At 46.1% G+C, this 26,901-nt stretch overlaps 6 protein-coding genes across 6 annotated transcripts; 5 read left to right on the top strand and 1 right to left on the bottom strand.

Annotated features, from left to right (window-relative positions):
* The first annotated feature begins 2,280 nt into the window (after positions 1-2,280).
* LOC108078678 (uncharacterized) lies at positions 2,281-2,794 on the top strand. The gene is made up of 2 exons (XM_017172612.2): positions 2,281-2,307; positions 2,384-2,794. The coding sequence occupies exons 1-2, from the start codon at positions 2,302-2,304 to the stop codon at positions 2,783-2,785; spliced, it is 408 nt and encodes a 135-aa protein (XP_017028101.1). The 5' UTR covers positions 2,281-2,301; the 3' UTR covers positions 2,786-2,794.
* Positions 2,795-3,690: 896 nt separating this feature from the next.
* Positions 3,691-4,662, top strand: LOC108078573 (skin secretory protein xP2). The gene is made up of 2 exons (XM_070285844.1): positions 3,691-3,773; positions 3,832-4,662. Exons 1-2 carry the CDS (start codon positions 3,771-3,773, stop codon positions 4,624-4,626), a joined length of 798 nt encoding a protein of 265 aa, XP_070141945.1. The 5' UTR covers positions 3,691-3,770; the 3' UTR covers positions 4,627-4,662.
* A 915-nt stretch (positions 4,663-5,577) lies between these two features.
* On the top strand, positions 5,578-7,476 carry LOC108078572 (uncharacterized). Its single transcript, XM_070285447.1, has 2 exons — positions 5,578-5,582; positions 5,654-7,476. Exons 1-2 carry the CDS (start codon positions 5,580-5,582, stop codon positions 7,403-7,405), a joined length of 1,755 nt encoding a protein of 584 aa, XP_070141548.1. The 5' UTR covers positions 5,578-5,579; the 3' UTR covers positions 7,406-7,476.
* A 5,758-nt stretch (positions 7,477-13,234) lies between these two features.
* LOC108078571 (uncharacterized) lies at positions 13,235-15,057 on the top strand. The gene is made up of 2 exons (XM_017172491.3): positions 13,235-13,281; positions 13,379-15,057. Exons 1-2 carry the CDS (start codon positions 13,279-13,281, stop codon positions 14,963-14,965), a joined length of 1,590 nt encoding a protein of 529 aa, XP_017027980.2. The 5' UTR covers positions 13,235-13,278; the 3' UTR covers positions 14,966-15,057.
* Positions 15,058-16,527: 1,470 nt separating this feature from the next.
* On the top strand, positions 16,528-18,221 carry LOC108078570 (ice-structuring glycoprotein). Its single transcript, XM_017172490.2, has 2 exons — positions 16,528-16,573; positions 16,644-18,221. The coding sequence occupies exons 1-2, from the start codon at positions 16,571-16,573 to the stop codon at positions 18,102-18,104; spliced, it is 1,464 nt and encodes a 487-aa protein (XP_017027979.1). The 5' UTR covers positions 16,528-16,570; the 3' UTR covers positions 18,105-18,221.
* Positions 18,222-19,549: 1,328 nt separating this feature from the next.
* On the bottom strand, positions 19,550-25,337 carry LOC108078659 (uncharacterized). Its single transcript, XM_017172588.3, has 4 exons — positions 25,241-25,337; positions 25,078-25,154; positions 21,707-21,769; positions 19,550-21,643 (listed from the first exon to the last, which is right to left on the bottom strand). Exons 2-4 carry the CDS (start codon positions 25,084-25,086, stop codon positions 19,865-19,867), a joined length of 1,851 nt encoding a protein of 616 aa, XP_017028077.1. The 5' UTR covers positions 25,087-25,154; positions 25,241-25,337; the 3' UTR covers positions 19,550-19,864.
* Between the last annotated feature and the right edge of the window lie 1,564 nt (positions 25,338-26,901).

Here is a 26,901-nt window from a genome sequence, read left to right on the forward strand (position 1 = left end):
GCTGTACTCATAAACAGCTGTACAACTATGGAATGAGTGAGAACACTGTCTGTCAAAACAGAGAATACTACCCTACTCACTCACATCCAAGTATACTGTGCAGTAAAAAGTGTGTTCCCGTTTCTAGAATAAGTGATTCATTTGTCGTTTTGGATGCATTCATGCAGAAGTCTAATATATATGAAACTTTTAAACTTATATCCATTTATTTAATTAAAATCGATAAATTCATAGAATATTCTTAAGACTTACACATCAGTACATAAAATTCTAACTTGTCTTATGCTTTAACCTCTTATTAATAATATTCAAAATAAATCTTAAGAAAAGGTTATAAATAAAATATTAATAAATGGAATTTTCTTGAGTCAGATTATACCACATTTTGGCTTAGTATAAATATATATTTACGTATGCATATTCCATTCAAAGAAGATGACATATGCATGTTCTAGTGACTCAGATATTTACCACAAATAATTTAAATCAAAACTATTTGTAAGACTTTAAGACTTGTTATCCAAACAAGTCGTTCTTACTCAAAACTTCTGAGAAAAGTTAGCTAACCCTTCATATGAATTTATTTGTAACATTTTGTTTACAAGTTCTTCAGAATTACGCAGTCGTGTTACATCGTTTTGTAAGCCAAAGATAGCAAACACCAAAAACTCGTTTTTGAGGTATTTGGCCAAAGCGACGAGTTGATGAGATATGTATGTATAATCAAATTAAAAGTAAGGTAATTAATTCCATCATTTTATACCCTGAAAAAGGGGAGGGGAATATTTGCTAACAAGATCACAAAGTAAAATTAATAAAATAATTAATAGAGGTAAGACGATGTTACTTTTTCGTATGGCTTCTATACTTTATTTACTTTTTTTCATTTAAGAAAAAAAAAAAAGTTCTTATGAGACAAGTGTACTGTTTCCTTAATTTTTAGTAACTTAACCTAATCCGCAGTAATTTCTAAGTATATAATGTCAGGGAGGGATCTCAAATATAGTTATGTTTACAATATTTCAAATGTTTTTTATGTCTGATGTGTTATGTCAAGAACCGGTCTGTGAGGTCGTAAGGGTGATGCCGCTTGAGTCTTCTCCTAACTCGTGTCCTACGATCTGTTTGGCCAAATTACTTTCCAGACTGTTTGGGTGTTCATTAAGTCTTTCCATTTACTTTATAGCAATAGTCTGGATTATGTCCGCAGGTTTGGGCACCTTGAGGTCACTTTCTATGTCACTGGTAAACTCATGTACCACAGAGCCCCAGAAATCCTCTTTGCAGTACCTGGATGTTGTTCAAATGACTTCTAGCAGCAATTCTATAAACTTGATGGGCGGGGACAAGTAGGTGTATATCATGTATATCATGTCCTTGCAGCCAAGCGATAATTTACCACGACAACCGGACAACCTTAGTCTTAAAAAGATGGTGTATGTTCGCAATATGCCTCCCGAAGTTTTCGATCGAGGGTTACGTCGAGGTATTTATAATCTCGATGGTGGCTAATTGCTCTTGCATTGAGACTGATACCCGGACAGCTAGCTGCTCGGATGGTGAATGTCACATTGGCGCATTGCAAATTCGCAGCCCATTCCTGAAAGGCATCCAGATTTTCCTGCAGTGTTGTGAATTTGAAAATATGCAGTGACGTATGTATATTTAGCTATAATGCACCGTAAGATTTGCATCAGTATACCATTTTTAGGTGGCCAGAAAAATTCAATTTTGTCCCAATAGTTTTTATAGATAGTTGAGTGTCTTTGGTGACAAGTGAGAAGCCATTTTGTCCCAACAGAACAAACTACTGCTGCCAAAGATACTCGTAATAATATAATGTTGCTTTAATCGCTTTGGTAATATTTTGTACATATAAAGTAAGAAATACGTTTTGTTTCAATATAGAGAGTATTTAAAATTCCACTTCATTTTACTTATTGGTTTGCTCATAATCACATAAAAAGTGAAAGCACCTGGCCAGTTGAATTTTATGGACTGGATGCGCTACTTTCAGATGAATTCTAACTCATATTGATGTACCTGATTGCTTTATTGCAGACAAGGAGCCCGTGCCCAAGTTAACTGGTCTTATTTATGGCCAGCAGGTAAGAGCATCTCACCAGATGGCTGCAATCTCGCAAGACAATGCCAAAGATATGCAAATGATCCAGAGATTTTGTTATTATTTTATATACTTCGAATATATATATTTTTCGGGGTTCTTCCAGAAATGTCGTATAAATACCAAATGTTCCGCTGGCAAAAAACAGTTTAATTGTTCGACTTTGAGTGATCAACATGACGGTGGGTTTCGTTCCAATTCGGATTTCTATTTCATCAGCAAGCATCAAGGATTAAAGATTAATTTTTCTACCGACAGCGCGTTCTCTTCCTGGCTTTCGCTGTGGCTCTGATGGGGTTGGTGGGCGCCACCTCCCTGTCCAGGACCTATCTCCCGCCGCAGGTGGTGCAGCCACAACGCACCTACTTGCCACCTGCCCCCAGAGTGGTTCATGTCCAGCCGCAAATCGTTCATCGCCCCGTGATCCAGCCCGTGGTGGTGCCTCAGCGCACCTATCTGCCACCAGCTCCGCGGGTGGTGCCACACGTAGTGTCCATCTTTCGCCCCGCCGCCCGACTGGTGTCACGACCAGCTCCCCAGGTGATCCAGGTGGCTGCCCCACGTAACACCTATCTGCCACCCCCAGTGGCTGCACCGGTCAACACCTACCTGCCGCCCCAAGTGGTGGCCCCCAGGAACACCTACCTGCCGCCCCAGTGAGCGCTGCATCATCATCATCATCATCCGCAGCCAAACGACATTTCTGAGCTCGACTGGTTTGTGGTGTGGTTTAACCCACGCCGCCAACTATATTCTGATGCTAATTCGAAGAAATGCAAAAATACATTTGATACGTCTATTTAAATGTCTGACCAAACGAGATTTGCATATTCCCGAATTAGTTGCGAGACAATAAAGAAAGCACAGAAAGACAAACAAAGGCTTTGTGTATTTTGAGGGCGTCATCTATGTATAACCGGATAGTATTATGTATTGTTTTTATGTTAAAAAGGGCCGCAGAAGCCAATAACCCCGAGAGGAAATATTCGAGGCGCCGTGATATTCGAGCATATTTGAACGGTCTTGAGGCTTCGCAAGCAATTAATGAACCAGTCAATCAATCCATTTAGCGGAACATTAAGTCATTAGCTCATTCGGATACATTCGTTGGCCTGGGCTACGGCTGGCTGAGATAGTTTATGGCTAGCTAAGTGTTATACACATTTTAACCTGGATTATCTTATAAATTAATCCCAGCAGCCACCGAAGCTACTGTTTCCATAAAAGCAATGAGCATTTTACTCTTGAAAGATGAGAAAATATCGGCAGAGACCACAAACAGCTTCGAGTTGAAACTAAACTATCAGGTTTGCGATAATTTTCGCTTGGCCAAAGAAATAAAATAAAGCTGTGATATGGCCATTCTTATGAATATTTATGCCCAGCGGACAGCTAAAAAAATGAGAGTTTTTAATCCACAGTCCGAGGCGTACCTAGCTGATAAAAACAAGCCACATCTGCTGCCGGCCGAGGTATCTGTTTGCCTAATTAAACAAATTTTCGACGCGAAAAACGTTTCGTTGATTTATGATACGCCGCACTTCCGTTTGGAGCCGCGAATCCGGCGACTCGTATAAAAGTACAGGAGCCGCGGCCAGAAGATATTATTCGATTCGCTCAACCTTAAGCAAGCAGATCTTCGAAAATGGTAAGGATCTGTGGATTATCTTGGCTCTTCCTTGGCTAAATAGCTTCTCCTCCGGCAGAAATTCTTCATCTTGGCTCTGGCTCTGGCTGGCTGCGTGGCCGCCGACTCTGGCTACAACTACAATGCTCCGGCTGCCTCGGCACCCGCACCTGTGAGGACCTATGTGCCCCCAGCTCCGGTCCACCATGCCGCCGCTTCGGCTCCTGCTCCCGTGCAGACCTTTGCTCCCGCCCCCGCACCAGTAGCTGCTCCCGCTCCCGTCTTCCACGCCGCTGAGTCTGCACCAGCTCCCGTGAGGACCTATGTGCCCCCAGCTCCGGTCCGCCATGCTGCCGCTTCGGCTCCTGCTCCCGTGCAGACCTTTGCTCCTGCTCCCGCTCCAGTTGCTGCTCCAGCTCCCGCTCCCGCTCCCGTCTTCCACCAGGCTGCCTCTGCTCCTGCCCCCGTGAGGACCTATGTGCCCCCAGCTCCAGTCCACCATGCCGCCGCCTCAGCTCCTGCTCCCGTCCAGACCTTTGCTCCCGCCCCCGCACCAGTGGCTGCCCCCGCTCCCGTCTTCCACGCCGCTGAGTCCGCTCCCGCCCCTGCCAGAACCTATGTGCCACCAGTGCAGCACCATGTGGCCGCCTCCGCTCCCGTGCAGTCTTTCGCTCCTGCCCCAGCGCCCGCTCCCGTCCAGTCCTTCGCTCCTGCCCCAGCGCCCGCCTTCGAGGCTTCCGGACCCGCTTTCGAGGCCGCCGCCTCCGCCCCAGCTGCAGCCACCTCTGGCTACGATTACCACCAGCCCGCTGCCAGCCAGCAGGGATATAAGTACAGGACCGTCCGTCGCCGTGTCTACAGGCACCGCGCTTAAGAAACAAATGATAATGACGAAACGACAGCAATAAAATCGCACAAAAACGAATTAAATTATGTAGTTTTATACAACAATGGGATTATGTGACAACCATAAAGGCTGAGCAAGAAGCCCATTAAAATGATAATATGATAATTAAGAATTATATTTAGAGAAGCACAACAGCAGAATATAATAAGAATTATAGCTAAAGAAGCACAAAATTAAACACTAAAGACAAAACACATCCAAGCACAAAGAACACATCAACCTCTAATCATTATTAATGAATATTTTTAGTATTTTTGAGACTGGAATGCAGTTCACGAGTGATTGACCCAAAAATAAGATGACTTCATCCTCAAGTTGAGCCACCGAGCATACAAAATAATTATAAATTCAGGAAAACATATGGTCAATTCAAGACGGAAATTGTTTGCATTCAAATAAATTATTATATCTTTCAATGCAATTTTTCGAAAGATTTAAGGAAATGAGAAAGAAATTAGATATAACTATAGAGTTATTTATTGAGCTTTAATTTATATTAAATGTATAATATATATCTACAGATTGGCTATAATCTCGAGAATATATTAACAGTACCCGTCAAGTACTGGGTTGTTGTCAGGCTAGGTTCCACAAGTAAGATCAAAGACCCCATTCGTTATCGACGACATGTGCAGAGCCAATAGGCCGATAAATTCAAGCTCTTTGATCTGACAAATTTACGGACACTTTCGTTGTGCTTTAGAATATTCATTAGAATCCAATTTGCGGCTATTCAATAAGAACAAATGGGTCACATAAAGAGCCGAAACAATTTCTCACGCTCGACAACTGGTTTCGCTTTCGATTTCGGTTCAATTTTTGGGGGCTCGATAAGTGGGGATAATCGATTGCATTGCAAGATTCCAAAGAGAGTATAAATGTTGCAGTTGCAGATGAATCCCATCACTGGCACTTGAGCAATGGTAAGCAAGCAACGTCAAGTCTGGAGAACAGAATCCTTTTCTGAATTAACTTAATTTTCTTTTTCCTTTAGAAACTCTTTGTGATCCTGTTGTTGAGCCTTTGGGCGGTTTCCTGCCTGGCCGATGTTTCCCATGTGAAACACCATAAGCACCACGGCCATCGCCACTCCAAGGAGCACGAAGACGAGGATGAGGAGTCGCATTACCTGCCGCCAGAGGAGGAACACGAACCCGTTTACAAAAAGGAAAAGCACACCAGCGAGCGGGTGGTCTACCACAAGCAGGAGGAGCATGAAGAGCCACACCATAAGGAGCACCATTATGTGGAACACCGCCACGAGGAGCCGAAGAAGCAGCGGGTGGACCACTATCACCACTACGATAAGAAGCCCGAGGTGAAGACCCAGCACATCCACTACAAGCACAGCCAGCCGCAGGTTCGCACGGACTATAACCGGGATCTGTTCACTCCGGCTGCCACGCAGGTGGTCTACCGCCGTCGCCGGCCCAGCCGCATCCTGTACGCCAGCGCTCCCAATTCGGTGTTCCACACTCACACCCAGATCAACGTGCAGTCTCAGGACTCGGAGCTGAACTCACTCTCCCGCCCCGACTTGCCGGCAGGAGCTCAGGCTCCTACAGGTGCTCAGGCTCCCACAGGAGCTCAGGCTCCCACTGGGGCTCAGTTGCCCACTGGAGTGGGTTTCCTGCCCAACTGCCAGGCGGTGGCTGGCAATGTTCCACCCGGTTGCGGTCCATCCGATCCTCTGGGAGCTCAGCTTCCAGCTAGTGCCTTGGCTCCCGGTGCAGGAAACTTCCCAGCCAACCAGCCCGCTCCTGTTCCCGCTGGCCAACTGGCTGTTCAGGGCAATGGCCAGCGACCTCCATTCCGGCCAGGCGGCTACGGAGGACACGGTGGCAAGCGGAACAACTTCTTCTTCGATCCCTCGCTGGGCGCACAGCTGGGAGCTGTGGGAAACGTTGCTGGAGGAGCTCAGCTGGGCGCAGGTCAAGGATTTGATCCTTCCTTTGGAGCCCAGCTTCCAGCTGCTGCCGGTGCCCCCTTTAACCCCAACTTTGGGGCTGGACAAGCTCCAGTGGCCCAAAGACCTGTGGCTCAAGCTCCAGTTCAAGTTGCTGGTCCTGCTCCAGTGGCGCCCCTGCAGAACCAGTTTGATCTGAACTTGCAAGTTGGTGCTCCCTTCGATCCCGCTCTGGGGGCCCAACTGGGAGCAGCTCAAGGAGTTCCCAACCAACGACCCAATCCTGTTAATGCTCCCCTGGGAGCTCAGCTGGGAGCCCAGGCAGGTGTAGATCCCAATCAGGGCCTGTTCGACCCCTCGGTGGGCGCCCAACTCGCTGCGGGACAGGTGCCGCGCCTGAACAATCGTCGTCCGCCGAGTCGATCCAACTACCAAGGATTAAATGTGCTCCGCGGCAACGTCTTTGGACAGCCCAGTCTGCAGGGACCCACAAATGCGTTGGGCAACCAGCAGGACACCAACATCATTGACGGCAACTTCTACAGTCATCATCCCCATCATGGTCATCATGGAGCCTTGGTTTCGGTCAATCCCAACCAGCGTTCCGTCTTGGTGGCCGATGACGACGATGCAGATGACGAGGTGGACTCAGGATTCCTGGGTTTCGCGGCCACTAACCAACAAGCCTCCTATGTGGTGGCTCCCAAGAAACACCGATCCCACAGGCGTAGTTCGAAGATTAACAGCTCGGATCAGGGCACCTCTGCCTCGGAGTACGACACCGATTACCGCGAGGATGGCTATCACTACCAGAAGCCCAAGCACTCGTTTGAGTTTTAAATAGAGTTAAAGGTGAAAACTCAGCTTATAAATACTCGAAATTAAACTATACTTAGCAGCAGTTGCTACAAGAGCAGTCAAAGTAGAGATGTTTTATTTATGTTGCCTACTTTCAGGCCTTTCAAAATGGAGTCCGCTTCCGTTTCCGCCTTGAGCTTGCCTTGAGTTGCTTTCAAGTTTGTCGAATATTTTATACTTCAGTTCAGGCCAAGCTTTCAGAAGTAAGCTCTTTGGCAAACTTTACACTGTTCCACAGGGGAATGAGTTCATCTTTAAATTGTTATTAACTTTAAAGGTTTGTTGGCCTCGTAAATATGAGAACTTCTGTAAAAAATATTAACATAATCACACGTGCATATAATCATACGATTTGACGGAAAAGTTTTTTATGTATATAAAGCATTAGGGGACGCGGAAAGAAAACTAGTTCAGAGCTCAATAGAAATAGACACCCATAAAGACACACCGACTCGCGGCGAGAGAGGCTCCGAAATACACACACGGGCAAAATGAATTGTCGACATAAATTTATGCAACATTTAGATTCGATTCTCATGCAAATCCAATCAGCCAAAATCAAAATAGAAATAAAACAAATCTATTGTTTCACTTGGCCAGTCGCCTGCATATAGAGGTGAGCCCATCCGTTTTGGCCAAATCACGCACATACAACGGCCAATGTGACCTGGCTGGCAAACAATCTTCAAGTATGTAAGACACCGATCTGTGTGATTTTGTTATGATTATAAGGCGGCTCCCCGCTCGAGGTAATGCTCAAATTCGCCAATCAATGTCAATATTTGCCAGCGGACTCCTAAATCAAATGTAGGCAGTCCATTGTTCGGTGTGTGTATCTATTTTTGGTCAGGTGTAGGTCACTTTTGGATTTATGCGGACCTCACAAGCTCTCGGCTCGCAGCTCGCGGCTTGCGGCTCTTGACCCAATCTCATCCCCTTCGCGGCCAATAGAAAGCCCCATAAATCAGTGCACTCTTCTCCTGGCGAAATTAGCTCGCTTAAGTGAGCCCAATGCCCGCTCGAATATGGCTGCAAGTAGCATTAAATTAAAATAATTTATGGCAAACTTTCGGATCAAACTCTACGGAGGAGCGCGGCATAAAATTAACGGGGACCGCTAGGGCATTCAAATGCGACCCGCTGATTACACAAATAAATTTTCAACGGGCTCTGTGCGAATTTCGCCGGCTCCATTGGGGCTTGTGGCTTGTGGCTCGTATGCAAAGCGAGTGAGTGGGTTCAGCTTGGCGCGGAGCAGGCCGAGTTCAATGATCCGATCTTCCAGCCACCCGCTTCTTAGGCAATTGTTCCCATCAAAAATTTGCGGTTTTTCCTGCACTAAGAAAAACTATGGAGAATATTCTTAACATGTTTGTAATGAAAAATAATTGCGTGTCTTCTTTTTGTACTTATAATATGTTTTCTTGCTAGGCAGCGGTCATGTTTCCAATATTAAGGGATTATCTAATTCTTTTTAATGATGTAAAAGCTACACTGATTATTATCTTGTCGGATTTTAATTACATGAAATAGTAGGTACGATTTTTACACAGAAAATAAATCAATAGGAAATTAAAAATGTATTTGAATATTGTGGAAAATGTAATGTAGAATTATTGGAAAAAAGAATATTGAGAGCAAGCTAAAAATTTTAAAATAAATAATAGTACTTATTACTTAATTTGTAAAGTGTCTTTAATTTTTTAAGATATATAAAAAGTCAGTAAACACTTTTTTTATTTATAAAATTTCAACAAAAACGAGTAGATAACATTTCTATACAATAAACTCTAATAATTATCAAGTTTATTTGTATTTAAATAGGGAATCATTAAGTTACTTAACATTTTTCTCTGTGTGGCCATAATCTAAGGCTTCTCCAACTTACAGCTGGGATAATGGTGCGTACAGAGTTTCGGGATTCGATCTGATCTAATCCGATCCCTTGTAATGCCGCCTTGCGTCATCCGTTAAACATAGCAATGATGATTAATTTTCAGCACTTGGCAGCAACATAATTAATTTTGGACGGGCCAGAGCCGAAAATACAATTTGAAGCCGCGGTCGCACTTCAGGCCTCATGATTCCATCAGCCATCAGAAGACCATCATAAACCGCTCGGGGAGCCGCGGGCAGCCTTAAAGAATCAGAATTAGATTCAGAATTAGAATCAGAGTTACATGAAAGGAACTTGCCAAATTTCGGCTGCCACGCGTATCCATTATTTATTGGCCCCCCCCGAGCCGTGTGTTAAAAGTGTGCGGAGTTCTTTTTTTGCCTGTTGCCTGGCGTTGATTTTTGTATTTTTTTTTTCGATTTTGATTTTGGCTTTTTTCGGTTTTGTTTTGTTTTCTGCGCGCTGGAGATGCGCTCCACGGAGGCAGCAGCGGCGGCGGTGGTGGTGGTGGCACTTTCTAGTCGCCGGCTCAGAAGAGTGGGGCGATTTTGAAACTGGTTTCCAGAATGATTTATCATACGTTTTAGTTAAACGAAAAAAGAGCATCAAAGCCAGAAACAAAAGTTAAATTTATCATAAAAGACTAAAACGTGTACTTGGCAAGTATTAGATGAGGCGGTCAATAGGGTGACTAGTTGGTACGCTTTTCTAGGAATTTTTGATTTCTTAAAACGCAACTGCAACTTAATAACTAGGAATGAATATCTAAAATTAAGAAATTAAATATAAAAATAGATCGGTAAAAACTTGTATGGTCTATAAGGCTTTTCAGAAGTTACTAAGTGTTTAATTAACAGTACAAATACAATCTATATATTTTTTAACTAGAAGAATTCTTTCAAATTGTTCCAAATTCCTAATCATATCCAGTAAAAAATGTACTAGTTTTAAGATGGGAATATATTCTAAGGAAAGAACTATAAATGAATTCTGTGCACTTTCTTTGAACATACAATATCTACAAACTTTAAATTAAATAATCTCTTAAGACAATCTCCCAGCAATTATAAAATATTTAAAATTTTGTATGTGATTTCCTAATCCCCAAACAAAAATCTCACATATATAGAATATATCCCACCTCCTCCAAAGATGTTTCAACAATCCACTGGCCCAGAAATAATCTCTGATGTTAGAGTATCTTGAAAACTAAATTAAACAGCGCGTGTGAGTGTGCCGGGCAGAGGAGACAAAGGCTGGGACAAAGGAAAGGCGGCAGCTGCGAGAAAGAAGTTGCCGCCTGTTAAGCTCATAGATATAGCAAAAAAATCGAATCGCTATAATATTAATTAGAATAGAATTTGCATAAATTAAGCCAACGCGAAATGGTTTTTGTTAGACAGAGCGACGCGGCCTGTGGGATTATGCAAACCGAGCGCAGACCGAAGACGAACGAGTCTGGAGTAAGTCGGTAGGGTCTCCATTTGGGGTCCCATCCATTATCGAACTGGGGTTCCTTTCGCCAAACCAATCTCCTGGTTTGATCTCTTCTTGTGGGTTACGCTAATTTCGGGCCCACGCTTAACAAGTCGAGCTGACAATTTTTATATTGTCTGTGGCCATTGTGATAGTTTATTTTTCTGTCCCATTCTATTGGGATCCCGAACTCGCCATTCACTAATTTGCATATTTTGCGATTCCGAAATGGAACTCTTAAGTGTTCGGACCGGCTGCTGATGGGTAATAATAATAGCATCCGACGATGACGATGATGCGCTGGCCGGCTTATCGTGATCTATTGACTGGCAGCATGCGTGTAGAACATTTATGGGCAAGTGGCCAGAACTGCGAGCCGCCCCTAGATGCGGCCAGAGATTAAAATGTAGATTGGCAAAGGCCATAAATTCAGCTCGTTAATATTGTAGTTTTTAGTTTTACTGGCTTGTAGTTTTGCGACTATTTTTTAGTGCTGCACACACACAGGAAATGGTATGATTTATCTTTGTCTCACGCGAGAACAATGGACAACAAAACTAGAATTGTAAGGCTCTAACCTGAGCCCGAACTTAATGCATTTCGGGGGAATAGGGAAAATGATATAGTTGTTATTTGATGCTGGCCAGCTTCTTAATGGCTCCGCGTTAATTAGCCAAAAAAACAAAAACATAAACTGGTGCTATAAAAAGTTGAGAGAGCTTTTGGTCTTCGAAAGTGAGGCGCCGATTGGTGGCGCGTGACAACCATCCATCACCAGCACCATCCCATCGTGAGGCCCCATCAATATCTCTGGTCCACCCCATAAACTTTAGCCTTGACTTTCGCAATGGTAATAATAATAGTACCTATGTTTCCATGCCGTATTCCGCAGAATCAATAGGTTAGGCACCGTTTATCCTTCAGCTTCACGGAACCGATTAGTTCTAAGCGCCTCTAACGAGCCTGGCCTCATGGCTGAGTCGCTGTTGCATATGTTGTATGTGTCTTCAACAAAACCTCAGAGAGGGGGAGTCTCCCTGAGTCTATCATTAATCATCGCTACTGCAATATACGGTTTACTTTGGTTTTTAACAAATTGATTAGCTTGAATTGATGGGTTTCCTTCCTCGAGCGTTTAATCCCCTTTCAGCGGCCACAGAGTTTGCCTTTAAAATTGCTCATAAATTACTGCAAATAAATAAACTCAATTTAAAAATATATGGAGTTTGTTTCTATATGCGGCATACTATTGGGTTTTATTTATATGAACAGTTTATCCAAATTTAATACTTTGTTTATTTTTGGGACATTCAACTGAAAGGGGAAGTTATATCCAGAATTGTCTAATTCTTTTTTAAGAATTTTAAAGAAAATAAATATTTTTGTAACTGAATCGTTTTAAAGAGTTATATATTGCTTATTATGTATAAAGACCTATATAAAATTAAAGGTAAAATATCAAGACCAACCTTAATTAACAACAATATCTCCTATCCACCGGACTTTCTATAGTAGGAAAACCTTTGTATTTATTTATATTTCCAATAGGTGTAGTACGATTAAACATAAAGTAAAAAGGCTTTTATAGATATATTTACAAGCCATTTAAGATAGTTCCTTTAAAATTCAAATTAAAATGGCCTCTTCAAAGATTCTAGGAAGCCAAAAGAGTCTAACTGAAGAGCTCACAGCTTAATATCCGGCATTCTGTTTACAAACTTGATCAATTCTTTGGCCACAGCACAATTATATCATATTTTCCGAACAACAAATAAACTGAATGGCCGCTCGTTTAGTTCCTATTTCTTGATTAATGAACGGCGACGACATCGCCACAATGAGAAGAGGCTGCTGCGTTCAAAATAATCGACTGTCGGCCGGGGCTTGGTTTCCATTGAAGTGAGCGAGTTTGATTGAAACATATAACTCATCATTTGAATTTAAATCGAGCGCAAAACACAAAGAGGCGTAAACAACAGGAGAGGAGAGCCGAGCTGAAAGATGCCCAGAAGTGTGTGTGCGAGCGCTCGACTTGTCCAAAACGTTGATGTCCATCAAATCTTTCGCATATGATTAAATAAAACAATTAAGAGAATCCGTGCGAACGATTTTGGCCATTAAACTTTTTTTTTTTAGCCATCAACTGCTCTCGAGCTCGGCTTGTGCGAATGTAAGCGTCGCCGTCGCCGCGCAGCCTCAGCTTTGGCTTTCAGCTTTTGGCCGAGCGTCTTTTTGGCCGAGCTTGGCTTGAGCCGCCAAAAAAAGAGAGGCTTAGAACGCGCAGCTCTGGGCCAAAATCCGAGCCAAGTTGTGCGAATTTACAGACGCCAGCGTCGGCAGCGGCGTCGTCCGAAGATGCCAGCTCCGTGGCTCTGTAATGGCCTGCGAAGAGCGGAGAATCTGTATAAATACCAAAAGGTTCTGCGTATTCCTCATTAGAGTTTCGGTTTTACTGCTGTGAACAAGCAACTCAACGGACAAGATGGTACGATCCCCGGCTCCGAAGATCTAACCCACATGGCTTCCGCTTGGAGCCATCGAACGCAAGGACTAACCCCACTCACCCGCTCTGTCTCTTCCAGAAACTCTTCCTGGTCGCCTTCGCCGTGATCGCAGCCGTGGCTGCCGATGTCAGCCACCTGCCCTCCAACGAGTACCTGCCTCCCGTCGTCCAGGAGCAGCAGATCATCGCTGGCCCCAGCAACGAGTACCTGCCCCCCGTGGAGGCCGAGGCTGCCCCCGCCCACGAGCTGGCTGATGATGGCTACCGCTACAAGACCCACCGTCGCGTTGTGCTCCGCCGTCACCGTCGTGACGTCAACGAGCTGTCCAACGAGTACCTGCCCCCCACCCAGGAGGTCGCTGCTCCTTCCAATGAGTACCTCGCTCCCGTTGAGGCTGCTCCCGAGACTGTCCTGGCCGATGATGGCTACCGCTACAAGACCCACAAGCGCGTGGTGATCCGCCGCCACCGTCGTGACGTCAACGAGCTGTCCAACGAGTACCTGCCCCCTGTCCAGGCTGCTGCTCCTTCCAACGAGTACCTGCCCCCTGTGGAGGTTGAGGCTGCCCCCGCTCACGAGCTGGCTGATGATGGCTACCGTTACAAGACCCACAAGCGCGTGGTTGTCCGCCGTCACCGTCGTGATGTGAGCCACCTGCCCTCCAACGAGTACCTGCCCCCTGTCCAGGCCGCCGCTCCCTCCAACGAGTACCTGCCCCCAGTTGCCGCTCCCGTCCAGGTTGCTGCCCCAGCTCCCGCCCCCGTCCAGGTTGCCGCTCCCGTCGAGGTTGAGGCCGAGCCCGCTCATGAGCTCGCCGATGATGGCTACCGCTACAAGACCCACAAGCGCGTGGTGATCCGCCGCCATCGCCGTGACGTCAACGAGCTGTCCAACGAGTACCTGCCCCCCACCCAGGAGGTTGCTGCTCCTTCCAACGAGTACCTCGCTCCCGTTGAGGCTGCTCCCGAGACCGTCCTGGCCGATGATGGCTACCGCTACAAGACCCACAAGCGCGTGGTGATCCGCCGCCATCGCCGTGACGTCAACGAGCTGTCCAACGAGTACCTGCCCCCCACCCAGGAGGTTGCTGCTCCTTCCAACGAGTACCTCGCTCCCGTTGAGGCTGCTCCCGAGACTGTCCTGGCCGATGATGGCTACCGTTACAAGACCCACAAGCGCGTGGTGATCCGCCGCCACCGCCGTGACGTCAACGAGTTGTCCAACGAGTACCTGCCCCCCACCCAGGAGGTTGCTGCTCCTTCCAACGAGTACCTCGCTCCCGTTGAGGCTGCTCCCGAGACTGTCCTGGCCGATGATGGCTACCGCTACAAGACCCACAAGCGCGTGGTGATCCGTCGCCACCGCCGTGACGTCAACGAGCTGTCCAACGAGTACCTGCCCCCTGTCCAGGAGGTCGCTGCTCCTTCCAACGAGTACCTCGCTCCCGTTGAGGCTGCTCCCGAGACTGTCCTGGCCGATGATGGCTACCGCTACAAGACCCACAAGCGCGTGGTGATCCGCCGCCACCGTCGTGACGTCAACGAGCTGTCCAACGAGTACCTGCCCCCCGTGGAGAACACCGTTGAGGCTGCCCCCGAGACCGTGCTGGCCGATGATGGCTACCGCTACAAGACCCAGAAGCGCGTTGTGATCCGCCGCCACTAAATTAAGCGAAGTCGGCTTCACTCGGTGATCGATTTGTGCTCATTTTGGAGTGCAGACAATACTATTAGAATACCTCCTTTTCATTCAACAAATACAATAATACGATAACGAATCTATAAATACGAGGAGTCTTAATTTGGGAGGAAATTAGAAAACGAATAAGATCTATATATTTCCCATAAGGAAATGGGTTAAGATCATTAACTTAATGGATCACTTTTATTATATGGCAAAACTCGTTACAAAAAGCTTTTTGAGTTCTGAAGAAGTCTGTCGAGTGCTTGTCCAAATATGAAGACATCAAAAGTGATTGAAGTGTTTCTATAAATATATTACTTCTAATCGGATCAAGTTAAATTCTCTAATTATAATTATGGAAACATGGGCTTAGCCATCACAGATGGCATATAATGTAAGGCTGATCTATAATCGAATTAATTTCAAATCTATTTTTGTCAATGCTTCCGCACACTCATCTCTGAAAGATCGAGCCAGCCTGACGCTCAAAGACCGCTTTCCTCTCTGACTGCGGGTATAACTATTCTGTTAGGAGGTATGATTTTCATACATAGTTTAGGTTCCAACAAACCAAATAATTGTGGTATTAAATTTTATAATTGAATAGAATGGGGATTCCTATTGTTATGTGTCTAAAATCAATTCAGTTTTGAGATTTTTAGAGATTCCTGGCTTATGTATTTTATATACTAAATCTAGGCAGACTTTGAATTGATCAATTAACCAATTTAACTATCTATATTTTATTATATTGTATTATAAATGTACAGTCAGAAGCAACAAAATGTTTGGACTCTTCAGGAACTTTTAAAACTTGAACTATATTTGATTGTTTAAATTATTACCCGCTTTTGTTTCATTTTAATATGTTTTGACTTCTTTGGACTTGATCTGTCCCAGTGCCATCTCTTTTAAAAAGTGTATTCAGTGCTTTTGTTTCCAGTTTTCATTCAGCTTTGACATACTATCGGCTTAGACAGCCAGAGCTATTGTTTCGGCATTGAGTTCGTGATTTATTTCCGCAAGTTGATTGCCTTTTTCGGTAGTCATTTCGCTTTTATTTGGAAGTGAATAGGATTTCTCCGATCGCCCGGCCAGCCCATCTGCTTTTATTGTCCGGGCTGATGGCTCTCGATTAACTCCCGGTTGATTAAGCCAAAGTATACAGTATAATTATCGGTAATTAAGCAAATTGAGCTGGAATGGATCAGAGTCGGCACGCGCTGCCCTGGGAGAAATTGAGTGAATGCGGCTGGGGAGCGGGGACAATGGAACCTGTTCTTACCAGAGTGGATCTTTGAGGTATTAACTGCCGGCCAGTGGCGGAGGGCTTCCCCCGCACCGGCTCCCATGCTGTGGCCGAGAGGCTGAAAAGACCGAAAACCCGTTGCAAACCTGATTGCAAAAACTATAATGGATATGTTTTGGCGGTGTCACTAAATACAAATTCATAAATTAAAGAGCCAAATGCAAATTTCCTGCCGCAGGCCGGTGCTTAGAATCATATAAATAAGCGGCAGAACTTTGGCCAGAGCATCACTTCCATTTGCATTCTCCGATCAACTGGACAGCCGAGCACCCAGCACCATGGTACTTGCCGGGCTCCCCCACCTGCTCACCAGGATACCTACTAACGCCACTCTCCTTCTGTCTCTCCCAGAAACTCCTGCTGATCTGCGCCCTCGTAGCCGCCGTGGCCGCCGACGTGAGCCACCTGCCCTCCAACCAGTACCTGCCGCCCAACCACGCCGCCTCGGCTCCAGTGGCCTCCTACTCGGCTCCTGCTGAGTCCAGCTACTCGGTGGCTGCTTCTGCCCCGGCTGTGTCTTATGCTGCTCCTGCTCAGAGCTACTCTGCTCCCGCTGCCACCTACACTGCTGCCGCTTCTGCCCCAGCTGTTTCCTACGCCGCTCCCGCTCAGAGCTACTCGGCTCCTGCCCAGACCTACACCGCTGCCGCTTCTGCTCCTGCTGTGTCCTACGCTGCCCCCGCTCAGAGCTACTCTGCTCCTGCCCAGACCTACACTGCTGCCGCTTCTGCCCCAGCTGTTTCCTACGCCGCCCCCGCTCAGAGCTACTCGGCTCCTGCTGCTACCTACACTGCTGCTGCCTCTGCTCCTGCTGTGTCCTACGCTGCCCCCGCTCAGAGCTACTCTGCTCCCGCCCAGACCTACACCGCTGCCGCTTCTGCCCCAGCTGTGTCCTACTCCGCCCCCGCTGAGAGCTACGAGACTGCTGCCTCCGAGCCCGCCCACACCTTCTCCTCCAGCGATGGATACCGCTACAAGACCCAGAAGCGCGTTGTGCTGCGTCGCCACCGTCGTGATGTGAGCCACCTGTCCAGCGAGTACCTGCCCCCAGTCCAGGGAGCCGCCTCCGCCCCCAGCAGCGAGTACCTGCCCCCAGCAGCCTCTGCCCCAGCTCCAGTCTACTCTGCTCCCGCTCCGGCCGCCTCTGCCCCAGCTGTGTCCTATGCCGCCCCAGCTGCCGCATACAGCGCTCCTTCCACCTACACCGCTGCCGCTTCGGCCCCCGCTGCATCCTACTCTGCTCCCGCCCAGAGCTTCTCCGCCCCCGCTGAGAGCTACGAGACCGCTGCTTCGGCCCCCGCCCACTCCTTCTCCTCCAGCGATGGATACCGCTACAAGACCCAGCGTCGCGTGGTCCTCCGTCGTCACCGTCGTGATGTGAGCCACCTGCCCTCCAACGAGTACCTGCCCCCAGCAGCCTCTGCCCCGGCTCCAGTCTACTCTGCTCCTGCCCCGGCTCCAGTCTACTCTGCACCTGCCCCGACCTACACTGCTGCCGCCTCGGCCCCAGCTGTGTCCTACGCCGCACCTGCCCAGAGCTACTCCGCCCCCGCTGTCACCTACACCGCTGCCGCCTCGGCTCCCGCTGTGTCCTACGCCGCTCCCGCTCAGAGCTACTCCGCCCCTGCCCAGACCTACACCGCTGCCGCTTCTGCCCCAGCTGTGTCCTACTCCGCCCCCGCCGAGAGCTACTCTGCCCCCGCTGAGAGCTACGAGACCGCCGCCTCCGAGCCCGCCCACACCTTCTCTTCCAGCGATGGATACCGCTACAAGACCCAGCGTCGTCGCGTCATCCGCCGCCACCGTTACTAGACGGCCCCGCCGTTGAGGCTGCAACCCCGACAAACCGAGCCAAATCCTGTCTTTTGGCCATCGGGTTTTTCGATCATTCCGACCGAATTTGTTAGGGAACGAAAATTGAGAAAGTCATGAATAAAATTATTGAAAAATACACCCACTGCCAGAGTCTTTATTAATACAATTCTCGGAACAGGAAATACGGATAAGAATAAAGTAAAAGCTGACCAAAATCGGGTTCATCTCAACCGAAAGAGTTGGCTCCTAATTAATATATAAATATATAAAAATAAAAGAGATCAATTCCCTTATAAAATCCAGTCTATTAATATTCATAAAACCGGAAGCAGGGACGTTCCCAATGGTAGCACACTTTTTTTTTATCTAAGAACAACAGCTTAGTCCACTTGAGCTACCCATTATCGGTTGAGTATTACTCATAAAAAGAATATTAAGAAAGATTCAACTGGCTTATTAATATTCAAGAAGCAGGAAACACGGATGCTCCGATGGTAGCACACTTATTTGTTTAAAAATGAAACCGTATAATAAAGTAAAAAGTTTAGACTATTAAATTCGGCGATTATTAAGTGAGCTGTCGTCAAGCGGAGGCAAGCCGCTGGTTGAGAAAACTAGTTCAGGTCGAGATGCGGAAACCCGTTTAATGACTCGAAATTAATTTTATTTCGGCAAGTGCATTGTCGTCTCGAGCTTCAAGTTCAAAGTCGTTTGAGGAGAATATATCTGCAGCCTACTTTTTGGGCTCTAAGATTGTGGCATACTTGCGGGCTTCTAAGCTGAGCTTTTCCCATAGATCCTAAGAATATGTGTTTTATTTTATTTGTTATTTTGGTTTCATCTCAATCGTTTAATAATTAAGTACTGTTTTAACAAGCTACATTTCACTTAATCAAAGCCGGAAATTCAACAGCTCATCTGCTTTAAAGCGTGATATTATTTGTATATCTCAACGTTTTGTGTTTATAGCTGCCGATAACCCGCTGAGTTATTAATATTTAAATCGTGACAGCAACAGGATGTTTTTCTGAACTGGTTTTAAGGTGTTATGGTTTATTTTGAAATATGCCTGGGATTTCTGGGTAAATTTATACAGGTTTTGATATGAAAGATACTTTTTAATCTGTGAGGTTCATTTTGTAATTTCTTTGTTCGTCTCTCAAGCCTCTATATTTGTATACATCCTGTTCAGTCTGACTGACGGCTAAGACTCACGAAGACCTTGAACTATTGTCTGGAAGTCCTTGAGATGTCTTAAGGTCATATTATTTCTTTTTTCAGATATATTTTTCAGGTTCAGGTTCTTCTTTGTATCCTTATAAGTCTGTCTTTGTATTTTAGATACCTTTTATTCAGCCACAGTGACTGTATATATCCCAAGTGGCTCTCAAATAAGAGATAGATATTTTGCCTCCCTTGCTACCCATTACAAAAATCCAATATAAATATTCACATTATCGTTTTATTTCGGCAGCATCGCGTAATCGTTAAAACATAAATTTAATAAACATATTTTAATGACTAAGTTCGATTGGAGAGTCCGCAGGCAAGATCCCCGGTACATCATTACAAATAGATATTAAATTAAATTATTACAGTTAATTACAATTATTCAATTTCGTACGTTCCTAAGGATCACTATGCGCACACAGAGGCAATTGTGTCTTTTAATCAGTGATGAGTGGCCGGGCGGGGGATGAAGGGTATACGGGATTTTGGGATTTTGGGAACGGGATTTAGGATCAGGATACAGGGACTCAGAAGTTGAAGGCGATCGCCGGCTTGGGGTAGGAGTAGCCATCGATCTTGGGTGCGGGCGGAGGGAATGGGATGACTGGCTTGGGATAGTCGTATCCCTGCTTCACCTGAGGAGGTGGCAAGTACTTGGGCGTGGGTGGACTGGTGGGCACGACAGGTGGCAGATACTTCTGCGGCGGATTCGTTGGTGGTGGGAAGGGAATGGCAGGCTTGGGATAGTCATAGCCCGACTTCACCTGAGGAGGTGGCAGGTACGTGGGTGGAGGTGGTGGTGGCGGAGCTGGTGTAGTGGTCACAGGTGGCAGATACTTCTGCGGAGGAGCCGTGGGTGGTGGGAAGGGAATGGCTGGCTTGGGGTAGTCATAGCCTGACTTCACCTGAGGAGGTGGCAAGTACTTCGGTGGCGGCGGCGGAGGTGGAGCCTGAGTGGTTGTCACCGGAGGCAGGTACTTCTGGGGAGGAGCCGTTGGTGGTGGGAAGGGAATAGCTGGCTTGGGATAGTCATATCCCGACTTGGGCGCCGGGGGTGGCAGATATTTGGGCTGGGGTGGGCTGGTGGGCTTTACAGGTGGCAAGTACTTGGTCTGTGGCGGAGGTGTGACCACAACAGGTGGCAGATATTTCTGGGGAGGAGCCGTCGGTGGTGGGAATGGAATGGCGGGCTTGGGATAGTCATAACCCGACTTGGGTTGGGGAGGCGGCAAGTACTTGGGCTGGGGTGGGCTGGTGGGCTTCACAGGTGGCAAGTATTTAGGCTGCGGTGGCAGAGTGACCACAACAGGTGGAAGGTACTTCTGTGGTGGGTTCGTGGGTGGTGGGAATGGAATGGCGGGTTTGGGGTAATCGTAGCCCTGCTTAACCTGGGGAGGAGGCTGGTACTTCGGTGGCGGAGGAGGTGCAGGAGTAGTGGTCACCGGAGGCAAGTACTTTTGTGGCGGAGCCGTTGGTGGTGGGAAGGGAATAGCTGGCTTAGGGTAGTCATAGCCTGACTTCACCTGGGGAGGTGGCAGATACTTCGGAGGCGGTGGCGGAGGAGGTGCAGGAGTAGTGGTCACTGGAGGCAGATATTTCTGGGGAGGAGCGGTTGGTGGTGGGAAGGGAATAGCGGGCTTGGGATAGTCGTAGCCCGACTTGGGCTGCGGCGGAATGTAGGCGGGAGTTGGTGGAGGAATGTACTTGGGCGCGGGTGGAGTAGTGGGCACCACGGGCGGCAGATACTTTGTGGGAGCTGGTGGTGGGAATGGAATGGCCGGCTTGGGGTAGTCATAGCCTGACTTCACCTGTGGAGGTGGCAGGTACTTCGGTGGCGGCGGCGGCGGAGGTGGAGCCTGAGTGGTTGTCACCGGAGGCAGGTACTTTTGGGGAGGAGCCGTCGGTGGTGGGAACGGAATGGCTGGCTTCGGGTAGTCGTAGCCCGACTTTGGCTGTGGTGGCGGATTCGTGGGCGGCAGGTACTTCTGCGGTGGGTTCGTCGGTGGTGGGAATGGAACGGCGGGCTTGGGATAGTCGTATCCCTGCTGCTTCGGCTGTGGCGGTGGGAAGGGAACCGCAGGCTTGGGGTAGGAGTATCCGCTGCTGACCAGCTTGGGCTCCTGCGGAATGATCTGCTGAACCGGGGGCTGGTACTTGGGCTGCTCCGGCGGGAAGGGAATCGACGGCTTAGGGTAGGAGTATCCACTGGACACCACCTTGGGAGCTGGCGGCGGGAAGGGGATCGCTGGCTGCGGGTAGGAGTAGCCATCGGTGAAGGGCACCTTGGGCTGGGGATAGTCGTAGCCCTGCGGAAGAGTCAATTAGCTAATCGAGTCCAGATTGATGTCACCCCGAGCGGTTCCACTTACCTGGGCCCCGGCTAAGTAGCTCTGGCTTAGGGCGATCAAAGCCAGACTAAGCACACCGAGTGGCTGCGAAGAAACAAAGAGAGAGACATCAGTTAGTGATTGGCTGGCGAAAACCCTAATGGTCTTAAATCAGAGTCTCGGACATTTATTTTTATATCTATATTTCTGAATTTCTGCGTATTTAGCGAGTGACGGACGATATCTACGTGGGCCTCGGCCGTTTATGGCGATTTTCAGTGCCGCGGCAACGGCGTCGAAAATTTCCGCATATAATTAAGGCTCGACAATTTGGCAAATGGCTGCGTCAGCTATTGACACCAGCGGCTTTTGGCCAAAAGGAATTCGCACCGCCACCACGAGGCTGGCGGCCCAATTAGGCCACCTTCGGCGAAGGCTCTCCACGCACATAATTGATTGGCCGGCCGAGAGTCAAATTAAACGCATTTTTTTGCGCTAATTGCCTGCGCTTGATTGATTATTTCCACGGGCGGCGACCCAGCCCGCATGTGGTTGCATTTTAAATGCTTTTAATAAAAACAAAAATGATTTAAAAGCTGACTGCAGAGTCAAGGTCGACGCATCTGCCACTCGACATTGGCCATTGACGGGTTTATCGAACTGAGGCAGCCGCCTAGAAATGTTCTAAATAGTTGGCAAGTGTGAATGGCCTCGTGGCGATCAAAACACCAGAGTCACGCCGACCGGTTCGACAAACCCGCGAAGATGCTAAAATCTAATTAGTTTTAGGCTCCACTCGGGCTTTATGTAAATAAGAAAACTATCAAATGAGCCACGCACTAATTGAGCCGCCGATAAGAGAGACTTTCGGAGCAGCATCAGCCAGCCAGCTTTGTGCAATCTTTGGAACCCGGAATTCCATTTCCCAAATTGAAACACATAAATTTGGCAAGAAATAAAACTAAAAATAAACATAAACCTAAACGGCTTCTACGAGTGCGCTTCGAGATGGAGAGTCGTTAAAGACTGGTCATTAAAATGAAACCTTAATTGAATCGAGACAATGGCCAAAGGTCATACAACAAAGCAACAAAAACGAGTCAACAGCCGCCACAGATCATCTCAATCAAATGGAAATAGTCTAGAGCCTCCCACGCAATGTTCTTATGGATTTATGAATCTTCAGGTGTTGTTTTTTTCCGTCGCAGACTCTTCGCCGCTGATAGATTGTTATGGAAAAATGCCACTCGTCTCACTCAAGCGGCTTGTCAGCTGTCGGGCCTTAAGCTCCGGCGGATTTGCCAATCTCTCCTCAGTTTGTGGCAAGAATCGAAACTAGTTCTGACTCTGCCCGAAAATAATGTATCTTTCCGTGTGTTTTTCGTTTTTATTTCGTTATTAGTTGACAACTCTGAGATGTGTATGTCCATTAAAGTCAGAACCCAATTAAGTTTTTGTGTTGAAATATTTTTATGGCACTGACTCAGGTGTCGCATAACATGAATAATTCTCGGGCGTAGTCGGATCTCCGCTTTAATATTCACTTAGACCGATCCCAAGTAGGTAATCCGGCGGACTTTTTGGTAATCCGAATAAACATGGCCCGAGCGAATTAAGAGATACATATCCGTTTTCCTGTCGACCTTAATTGAATGCCTCTCCAGGCCGGGCTTACAAGCCCGCAATTAAAGCACCCATTACAAAATGCCGAGCAGACCGAATGTGCGGCGTCATCTCGAGCGGGGCATACATAATTCTCGACATAAAATGTGTGTGTAAAGTGGGTGAGGTTGTGCAGCTCGAGGTGTGCCTTTTCAAGAATCTGCCCGAGTAATGTCGAGTCATTCTCCTGAGACAACGAGCAGAGACGGAGACAAAACCTTAGGCAATCCGGGCGACAAATGCCGCCAACTGGGGGGGGCGTTAATTGTCACAATTGAGGCGTGTGAAGTGCCATAAAGTCACCGCCAGCACATCTATTTGTGTGTGTGGTGTGACGACCTTGGGGGAAAATCAGTTTCTATGCTCGCCGTTAATTGCGGTTGCTCAACACTGGCTGACTGACTGAGTTCTGCTGCCCATTGACTCATTCAAGCGTCAGAGCTGAAGCTCAAGCTAACCAAGACTTGAGGCCACAGGCAGGTTGCCAAATCTGCTGGCCCTCTTCTGGGCCTTAGGGCCACCGCTCTTGAAACGGCCAAGAACACGCGCATGCGTGAAAATCACTGTTATGAGCGCTTCCGGTCGCAGCGCGGAGTCGCCCTCGAGTGAGTCAGTCATTGGCGGAGATTCGGAGGGGACTTGGTCGGGTTCAGAGTCGGTGGAGTCACCCAATGCAGTTGCCGTTGCGGCAGGTCTGCACGGAGAGAAATAATATGAAATATAGTATCAGTCGGGGTATTATTTTTCAATTTACAAATAACTCAAAACCGGGCTTGTAATTAATGGCAACAAGTAAATTTAATTTACACGAATGTGTCACTTGATCAAATTTTAGAAAATAAAAAAAAAAAAAATACCCCTGGCTATGTTATTAATATGCTTAGAAATGTGGTAAAAATCTAACAACAAATATTAATAATTCCATGGAAATTCTTTTTTACTAAAAAAATATTCTAAACTCTTTAAATAAAATAAAAGATTTATAAAAGCTCAAAAGAGTTAAATTATCCTTTAAGTAATAAGAATTTAGGGGAATATATTCTAGACTGTGCCTCTCCCTTTAAAAAAAAAATATATGTGTATATATATAGAAAGGATTTTATTTAATTTTACCATTTTTAAATTCTTCTACATAATCTTTAGAACAATTTAATTGAGAACAATTGTCATTTGACAATTAGATTTGTGCTAAAGAAAAATAAATTCAAGAAAAATTCTAAAGATTATTTTTACTTTTTTCCTGACTATTAATCTTACAACTATTATTTCCCTTTACTCTTGTAATAAACCATTTAAAAACTTTTCTATTTTCTTTGGGTGCATGTCTCGGTCTTCGTCTCTGACTGATGACTGCTGCCAGCTGTTTTCTGTTATTTTATTTGTACTTGTACCGATTTTCCTCAATTGTAGCGCCATTTATGCAAATTTACCATGCGACTCCTACTCCTCCGCTTGCTGTTCAGCGTCGCGTCGCCGGAGTTTCTGTTAGTTTGTTTGTTTTTCGACGCTGTCGCTTTTTAGAAACTCTTGGCGTTGGGCAATTTTGTTTGACAGACAACTCATGGGATGCCTTTGCCTATGCCAGCGTGCCAGCTGTAAGTGCAACCTGCAACCTGCAGCCTGCCGCTGCCACTGGCAACTGCACCCCGAAAAAAAGTGTGAATTCTCTGGGATTCTAGTTACGATTATGGCCTGATTGTTCAGCTAATTTTGGGGCCATTTGTCGGCACCCGCTTCGCACTGCCACTCACCATCTTCATTCTCGATTCGTGATGCAACCCCGGTATTCCACGGATCAACTAGAAACTTTCAGCACTTGCGTCAGCACCTAAAATATACATTTTCGATCATTGGTTTACATCCGAGCGAGTGTTCCATATAGAAGTCACTCTGTTTATGGCAACAGCTACCCACTTGCAAGCGACCACACACACTAAAATCGGTAGAGCCGCGTTCAGACGGCCAAAATCGCTGGGAAAACGCGCGCGTGTCGCCAGCGACGAAGCGAACTCGAGCAGATTTGAAGTTCAAATAACAAAAACTGCGCCGACGCCCGGCGTATTTATAAGAGCGACCGCTGCCGCAGCCGAAGACCGCCGACGAAGGCGACGCTCGGCACCTCAGACTCTGGCTCTGCCTCTGACGTCCGCCACGCATGCGCAGTGCAGCCAGGTGAGCGATCCCACAGATAAAAAAATTGTATCTTGAAAGTTTATTAAAGGAATCTTATATTAAGTCAGTTTAATGTTGATCTTAAGGTGTTACAAATATTGAATAGGTGTTATTTAGATTTTAAAGAATATTTAGAAACTAATATTTAATTTTCTTAATGTTAGAATTCCCAACTGCTTCTAGCCTTAGTCAAATGGTAAACTCATTGAATCCAAATGTAATGGAGTAATGTATAACATAGGAGCATGGTTTCATAAATTTTTCTAAGGATATTTAATTAATTAATATAAATATATAAATTAAAAAATTTAAAACTAAAACTAAAGAATATAAATTACAATTTTTTAAACATAATTTTCATATTACAGAGATATTAGTGATATAAAATATCTACTTGAAATTGTAATATTTTTAAAGTGAGTTTTCTTTAATACTGACATTAATTTCTCTCTCTGCATCCGAGTTAAGCCTGCAGACCACCTGTATTAGTGGAATTCGGAACTAGAGCTGGGCTTCGTGCGTGCCCACAATTAGCCAGACATCAGGGTGCTAATCGATCTTGAAACTCCGCCCAGTCTAACTTAAGGCAGTCTAAGACAAACTTGAAGTTTGCGCCTGGCCAACTGCAGAAGAAGCAAGCAAATTGGCTTACAAATTGCCATCATTATGCGCCAAAAATAGCAGTGGCACGACCTTGGACAGTTACAGACTGCTCGGAGCGGGAAAATGAGGAAAAGTGAGAAAAGGTAAACAAAAAGGCAAAGAAACGGAAGAGAAAAGATGAATAAGAGGAAAGGTTATCCAACGATTTATCATCAATAAGGATTATAATGTTAGGTTCTTTGAGATTTATAAAATTCAAAATAAATTTAATTAAATTTAATAATAAACTTTAAAAACTTGACTTGTCTCTGCTGTTCATTTTCAGACAGTTTAGTCAAAATTAACTCAGCATAATTAAACTTTCTAACGACTCCCAGTTAGACTTTCAAGATCTCAGGCCACATACTTTGAGCTCATGATTTACAAGTTCAAGCTAATTAAATTTAAGCATTTCGCCAAATGATGAAAACATAAGACCACATCTGATGACGAATTTTGAGCTTTAAATAAGCTAAAAATTAAGTAAAATGGTTTAGCTTCAAAAGGATTTAATGATTTTAAGTAAGTTGTTTATGAAAGATAATACAGTTACCATTGAACATTATTTTTAAAACGTCTCGTCATTTCAAACTAAACTCTATCATTATCGGACGGACCTCTTAAAGACCTCCTCTTTTCATAGCGAGCGTGCCAAAATATCTTGTTATCTTCGCCTTGCAGTTTTGCTACCGTTTGAAGTGAGCTGAGCTGCGATGGCCTTGAGTTTCCAAATATCGATCGGAGTGCAAAAAGAACCCCCC

Source organism: Drosophila kikkawai, chromosome 3L (genome assembly GCF_030179895.1).
Source record: "Drosophila kikkawai strain 14028-0561.14 chromosome 3L, DkikHiC1v2, whole genome shotgun sequence".
In the NCBI taxonomy this organism is placed as follows: Eukaryota; Metazoa; Arthropoda; class Insecta; order Diptera; family Drosophilidae; genus Drosophila; species Drosophila kikkawai.

What these genes read in the sequence shown, in the direction of transcription:
- LOC108078659 (XM_017172588.3), bottom strand. An exon ending in GCTACTTAGCCGGGGCCCAG is followed by an intron (nt 21,644 to 21,706) that starts GTAAGTGGAACC and finishes ACTCTTCCGCAG; the next exon opens with GGCTACGACTATCCCCAGCC.